Source organism: Rhea americana, unplaced genomic scaffold, assembly GCF_003343005.1.
Source record: "Rhea americana isolate MKP2758 unplaced genomic scaffold, rheAme1 scaffold_85, whole genome shotgun sequence".
Lineage (NCBI taxonomy): Eukaryota > Metazoa > Chordata > Aves > Rheiformes > Rheidae > Rhea > Rhea americana.
The window spans coordinates 848,489-855,266 of record NW_028187034.1 but is presented as its reverse complement, the minus strand read 5'-3'; the positions used below and the strand labels follow the sequence as shown (position 1 = coordinate 855,266).

General features: G+C 55.3%; 1 protein-coding gene across 10 annotated transcripts in view; it reads right to left on the bottom strand.

Moving 5' to 3' along the window:
• Positions 1 to 6: 6 nt before the first annotated feature.
• Positions 7 to 6,778, bottom strand: part of MRTFA (myocardin related transcription factor A) — a 96,605-nt gene continuing 89,833 nt past the window's right edge. For 8 of the 10 annotated variants that reach the window (XM_085323590.1, XM_085323588.1, XM_085323582.1 and 5 more), the window contains 5 exons: positions 6,293 to 6,457; positions 4,962 to 5,126; positions 3,868 to 4,044; positions 3,417 to 3,477; positions 7 to 3,045 (listed from right to left, as the gene is read on the bottom strand). In XM_085323590.1, the coding sequence (XP_085179716.1) occupies positions 2,546 to 3,045; positions 3,417 to 3,477; positions 3,868 to 4,044; positions 4,962 to 5,126; positions 6,293 to 6,457 (1,068 nt within the window). In that variant the 3' untranslated portion in view covers positions 7 to 2,545. The remainder of the gene's footprint in view (positions 3,046 to 3,416; positions 3,478 to 3,867; positions 4,045 to 4,961; positions 5,127 to 6,292; positions 6,458 to 6,778) is intronic. The other 2 variants (XM_085323585.1, XM_085323586.1) reach the window with 2 other exon arrangements.

Genomic DNA, 6,778 nt, shown 5'->3' with positions numbered 1-6,778 from the left:
GAAGAGAGGTGTCAATAAAAGGAAGGCAGCTGCCAGCAAGGTCCCCTGCAAATGGTTGAGAAATTGGCTCCTCGTATTTTTAACAACGAAACACGGCTCAGGAAAGCAGGCCTCTCCCCAGCTGTGATTCAGGCACAATCCCACCCAGCTGCCAGTTTAGTTCCTGATGGAGCGTTAAGCGCAGRGCTGGCAGCTCACCTGCCCCTGCCAGGCCGCAGAGGCACCGATGCCCCTGCAGCACCTCTCTCTTCCCGACGAAGCGTGCTGCGGCCCTCGGCGCAGGCCTCAACAGGTACTGTTGCTCTTTCCATCGCCTTAGCAGGGCCAGAGCCTTATTCTACATTAATTCAAAGGCGCCYGTCTCCACCCCGACCCCGCTGCCACCGTGCCGCAGTTCAGGGCCAAAGCAGGGAGAGCTGTGCCAAGATGAGGCTGCACAGGGCGCAGCTGGGCTGTCGCACCTGGTCAATGCAGTGGTGAGCTGCTACCCCAAAACACAGAATTTATAAATGACAAGGAGTAACGGCCCGAGAGAGGCCCGCAGCCCTGCATTTCCAAAAAAAAAAAAAAAAAAAAAAAAAAAACGCACAGGCAGGAGTATCTATCATCTTCACATCACTGCAGGGGTTTGGGGCACAACCTCCTCCGGCTCAGCAGCCAGCAGCTCTCCTTGCGCATCAGCCTGGGGGACTTACACAGCAGCAGCAGCTTCTGCAGAAGGTGGCAGCTTGCAGGACGCAGCCATTTGCTTGCGCCTTCTACCCTGGGGGCCAGGCGGGAAGCGCAGAGGTTTCACTGCAGCACAACCGAGCTTTGCTGCCCACCATTTCAGGCAAGGAGCCTTCGCAGCTCGCTGCTGAGCAAGGCCCTGCGTCGCGCCAAGCGACGCTCCCCACCCAGCGCGGCCGCCCTTTCCTGGCTCAGGGCACACCGGGGCTGAGGGGCTCCTTTCCGCTGGCACATGAGCTGTACAGGGAGACAAGAGCACAGCTGAAGGCTGGAGACAAATCGCATGTGGCCCCTGATGATATACGTTCCTCGTTGCCAGCTGTGCCCCTTGGCCCTCTACCAGGGCACGCGGATGCTTACTTGGCTCTAGGCCTGCCGCAGGCTGGTGGCCTCGCGCAGCCCTGCCCCATGCCGGGCTACTAAGAGCCGGGGGAGCCTGTCACAAGTGACCTGACTGRGAATGAGCTGGAAGCCAAAGGGGAGAGTGCCTGAAGGGCGGACTCCACGCACGGCCGGGCRCCTGAGGCAGCAAGGCAGATTTAACATATAAGGACCTGGATTTTAGCACCTTAAAATCTGTTTTGCAGCCCAAAGCAAGTGTCGCAAGTAGGGAGGCCTCTGCCAAACTCAGCGGTATTTGGGAAACCAGCTCAGAAGCCCTCCTCGCATGCGAGGTGCTTTTTTTCTCCCCTCCACAGGCACATGTTCCCTTTCCTGAGTTTTAACATCACCAGCCTCAACCCCACGGCTCACTACAACGTGTTYGTGGAGGTGGTGCTGGAGGACCTCAACCACTGGCGCTTCCAGGGGGKCAAGCRGGTGACCTGCGGCAAAGTCGACAACAACATGCAAGGTACGTGCGGGCCGTGGAGGCTCCCGGAAAAGCGCTCCCGCCGCCTCGGCATCCTGCCACGGGGGCAGCCAGGGCTTGAGCGCTGCTTGCAGCTTGCTTCCCTCGCCTTGCTGCGCCAGGGCGCCCCAAAGCCTCTGCGCACAGCTTCTCGGGYTTCTCTTACTAATTTGGGCCTTTTTCCCCCAGGCAACRAGGTTTATGTTCAMCCCRAATCGTCCAACACCGGGGCTCACTGGATGAGGCAGGAGATCTCTTTTAGGAACCTGAAGCTGAYGAACAACAAAGGTGCCAACAACAACAACGCGCTGGCGGGGAACCCTGGTTCCCTTTGGCTACGCTGGGACAAGGTGCCAGTTCTGCCTCCTGCCTCTCTCAGCCCAGCAGCAGACCAGACCCTGCCCTTTAGAGACGGCACGCCAGGCAGAGCCCCCTGCCCCACAGGCAGCTTGCCCTCTTTTACACGCTGCTCGAGGTAAAACCTTCCCTTCCCCTTCCACAACCGTCACATCAGCTGTCCCAGGACACCGYAACCCCCTGTATCTGCCAGCCCCAGCAAGGTACTGCTTCCTGGCGAAGGGGACACAGGCCCAGTCCCACCACATCATGGTGCAAGGGAGCTCCCGGCCTGCGGCATCCCGCCCCAGGCGCCGGCTCCTTTCTCAGCCCAGCTCCCAAGCAGGGTCCAGGCTGCCACAACAGCCCCAGAGCCCCTGCAGTCTCTGCCCCCCAGCAGCCCTTTTTCCTTGCCCAGCCCGCCCGGCTGCCCACTGCCCTGGCAGCAGTGACTCAAGGACCGAGTCTCCTTTTGCGACCACTGCTGGCTTCGCACAGGAAGGTCACTGTTGGGGGAGGAACACAAGTATTAGGAGCTCTGGGTTTTTTTGGTTGAYTGCCCTCTTCCCCCCGCCCCGCCACGTGCCCGTGCCCTCCCACGCCCATTCCCTTCAGTCTCTGCTCACAGAGTTACAAGCAAGAATCCCAGTGCAGCTGCAGATCATGTCCATCAAGGAAGTCTGTGGAAAAGAGGCTGGGAGCGGCAGTGCTAAGGGGAGCCAGGCTCATGACAGGCCCCCCCGGCAGCTCCAGCCAGTCCATGCTGTCCAAGTTAGCCTCAGCCAGATCCAGGGCTATGCCCCCGGCCGGCTCGTGAGCAAAGTGCAATTCCGAGGTGTCCATTGGTGAAGGCGGGTGGTCCAGGATGGCTGAGCTGCTCAGCATCTCACTGTGGAGATCGTCAATCAGGGACAAGGGCTCTGGCCCGTCGTGGCCTGCTGTCAAGAGGGGGAGGCCGGTGCTGCTCTCCAGGAAGTCCTCCAGCCGGCCCACGGGCACCTGCTGCCCCAGGGACACTGGCACCGCCAGCTCTGAGGAATGGTTGCTGCTGGGCGGCGAGGAGGCGGCTGGGGCCACGGGTGGTTCTTTCCCGGCAGGTGATGACTGATCCTTGAAGTCAGCAGAAATCTCTGTACAGGAAACAAGCACCCAGACCAGAGTGAGGAAAAGCCCTGCCGATTACAGGAAAGAACCCCCCCCCCGCCCACCACGGCAACGCGGACCCCCCACACGCTGAGCCATCGCCGGACACCAACTGGCTTAAGGAAGCCCTTCAGCATGCTTGGGGGGTTTCAGCTCTCCTCAGTGTCACAGAAGAGGTACGCCCAGATCCAGCGCAGCAGAGCCGCTGTATCACACTAACGCCTGACCGACAGGCCCCTCAGCGCCTTAATGACTGCCCAGCAGYGCCTGCATCACGCTACCCACGCTGCACTGCCCCCTCAGCGCTCTGCAATCCCCACTCTCAAAGCCAGGCTCATTAMGGGTTTTGTCTCCTTACCCCCACTTTCAATGAGAATGTCAAACAGGTCGTCCATCTGCTGGCTGGAACAGCCATTCTCCTGCGGAGACAGCACAGGATCAGCTTTCTGCTTATCACAGGGGCCTCCACCTCCAGCAGCTCCCTTGGCTGTTGGCTCTTCCCCCTCACCCCAGTGACTGRGCTCTTACTCAGCAGAAATAACCTCACAGAGGCATGGCACCAGACTCCTCTAATCCCAGGCTCTAAGAAGGTACATTTAGCAACTGCTGTATTAACATTCATCAGGAAATAAGTGGTTTGGGATCCTCCCCGTACTCTCCAGAAGGAATTTAGATAGAAGGGCTCAGTCAGAAAAGGCCCGTTGAGTTTCAGCTTCCTATTACTTGCCCAGACTGGGAGTCTAAGCGGATTTACAATAGCACCTTTTCATGTGCTCTCCAAGGAAATCAGGGGAAAGAGCTGTTCTCACCTCCTGGGCTTTTGGCTGTTGCTTCATTGCCTCTTCATAGCCTGGAGGCTCTTTCATTGGGATCGAGGGAACAGGGAGAGGAGGTGGAGGAGTTCCAAAAAGCGACGGGTGCTGTTGTTGCTCCAGGTCCATCTGGGATGGGGAAGGGGCAGCAGGAGAGCCGGGCTGCGATGAGGGCTGTTTAGAACAAAGACAGAAGGAGTGAGTGGAGAAAAGCCCATGTCAGCCCATGTCCTGTTTCACAGCTGCTTTGAGAGACCATCATCCCCTCTCTTGGCATGTGCCGCACAGAAGTCTGCACTGCTCTGCTCCCAACAGCCCRGGTTCTTCCATGTACTCCGTGCACTAAGCCCTGGCTGCGGGGCAGCAAGACAGATTTCCCCTCCAAATCACAGCTCAAAATTTTCTGCTGAAACCTTGCTTTTTCTAATCCTAATGCAAGCATGTCACAAACCACCACCGGACTGCTCCTGGATGGGGACGGTTTTGTCTGTCCAAGTGGGAAATTCCTCTAATACTCTGCAGAGAGAAGGGCATTTCCCACACTGCTTTCAACTTACTCTGCACAATACAGGCTAGAATCTATCTTTTACCCACCACTCACTGTAGTGCCTGCTTTGGCAACAGTCAGGCTTCATTAGCAGCAAATACCACAACCTTGAAGGTGGGCGGGGAGCACCAGAGCACTCAGAAGCACCAGAGACCTCCAAAGGAAACCCAGAGTGTTGCAGGAAGTGGTGCTAGTGACTCAGCTTCACCAGATGAGTCAGCAAGCAACTGCCCATAGGAAGTATCAAAACATGGATCAGGCCTTTGCCTCTACAGGGACTGTGTGTGAACCACATTGAAGTTTGCTCCACTGAAGCAAGGAATCCTGGACATTAGCTGTATTCCAGTCTCAACACTTGAACATGTTGCTGCTCCTCCCCATCCCATTTTCCCTGGAAAACTTTTTATCTGTTCTGTGATGGGTGGGGGGAACAGGAGTGACCCCCAGGTCACTGCAGAGCTGCTCTAGGATCCTCTCCCTCTGCCTAAGAGGGGCTGGAAACTGGCGTGGTGGCACAGGCCACTGGGATTTGTTGGGATGGTACCTTTTTTGGCACATTGGGTTGGCCGGATTTGCCAGGAGCACCAGTTTTCAGGGACCCTTTGTGGAAACCGTTGAGGAAGAAGGGCTGCAGGTTTGGAGGTGCTGAGAAAGACAATATGGTGTGGGGCAGCTGCCCCGTGACCACCTGCAGGTCTGGCTTCTGACCCTACAGGGAGGCAAAAGGATTAGGAGAGTCACTACAGATGCCTCCACAGCATGCGAACTAAGATCAGGCACAGACTGCAACCAGTCTAAGGAGTCTGAGGGAGAAAGGTGTCTTTGTTCACCTTCTGCATTTCATCAGAGGTCTCAAAGTGACCCAAARCACTGACACTTTGCAAAGCGCCTATCCCACAGGACAAAACATAGTGACTACACTAGAAGTAACTCCTGTCTTCATGTTTGTTTCATGATCTGACTCAAAAGTGAGCCTCCAAGTTCTAAAAACTCTTCATGATCTTTTTATGTCTTATCTTGACTACATGCTACAGAAAAAGCTATGTCATCTCTGATTGGGGCTAGAATGGGAGGAGAAGCACAAGCAAGGCCTCTTTAGAGCTGTCGCCTGGAGAAGGGGTAAAGCTGGAGGTGCTCTCTTCCTTAAATCTGCATTGTATTTCACAAAGACATAGTTAGCAGGTATGCTCAAGGCACAGGAACTGAAATTTCAGCAAGGTTCATCAGGACTGGACATTAAAAGGTCACATCCTTTGTCCCTCTTGGAGCTCATATCCTACCTTTGACAGCAGACAAACTGCCCACACCACCCTCCGGCAGGCTCTCTCCACACAGTAACCACCTTTAAATTTAAGCAGCAATACTTCAAGAGAAGGGGGCACTACTGCAAACCAAGGTTGCCCATTCTGGTCTCTCATCATTTTCAACTGATAGAAAATGCCTGTTTAAAACACYAGCTGGTCTTCTGTCCAGTGTGTGGGACTAAAAGGCAGAAGGCAGTAAATTGTCAGGGTTTAGCTCAGAACTCTTTGCTGTAAAGCCTCCAGATCTCCCCGACAAATGCCTCTCGGGCAACACCTCACGGACGCTCAGCGCTCCTGAAACCTGAAGACCTGACGGTGAGCACAACTAGTTCAGCAGAAGACAGAGGAATGGAGATGTTACGCCAGGTGCCCCTTCTGCTGCCACATTCAAGGTGAAAACCAAATGCCCCAAGCAACTGCAAGCTGTGGTAGAAGCAGCTGTGAGATCTCTCCTGCTGTGACGATAGTCTCTGACTTGCACCATGCATGTGTATCCCCTTCCCACCACCGCTATTAACCGTGACAGCAGGCAAGGGAAACAGGGAAGAAATACAGGCAGGTGGCCAGCTACCTTTCTGACAGATTGGTTTAGTCCTCTGGGCTGCTGTTGCTGCTGCTGCTGTGTGGGCTGCTGCTGTTTGGGCTGCTGCTGCTGCTGCGTGGGCTGCTGAGGGGTGCTTGCAGGTAGCTGACGCTGTGGCTGGCTGGAAGTTTTAGAGGGCGATGATTGTACTCTCTGCAAAGAAAAGGATGTCAGTAAGAAGCTATTTCCCAGATACAACATGGAGCAAGGCTTTGGTTTCTTAAAGCATTTCTGAAATCCTTTTTCCTCTTTACTCTTCAGGAAATTCACTCAGTCATTCTCAGTTTCACCAAGCARTCATATTGGGGTGGGACTCAGTGGCCTAAATGAGAAGGTTGTACCACTCAAATCCCTAGGCTATCCAAGACACCCCTCTAGGGCAGACAGACCTGGCACAGGATCTCTCGCTGACCTGTGCTCTTCTGGAGCAGCAGCTACAGTTCAGGTAAGATACCCTAGGGTATCAAGGGTGTC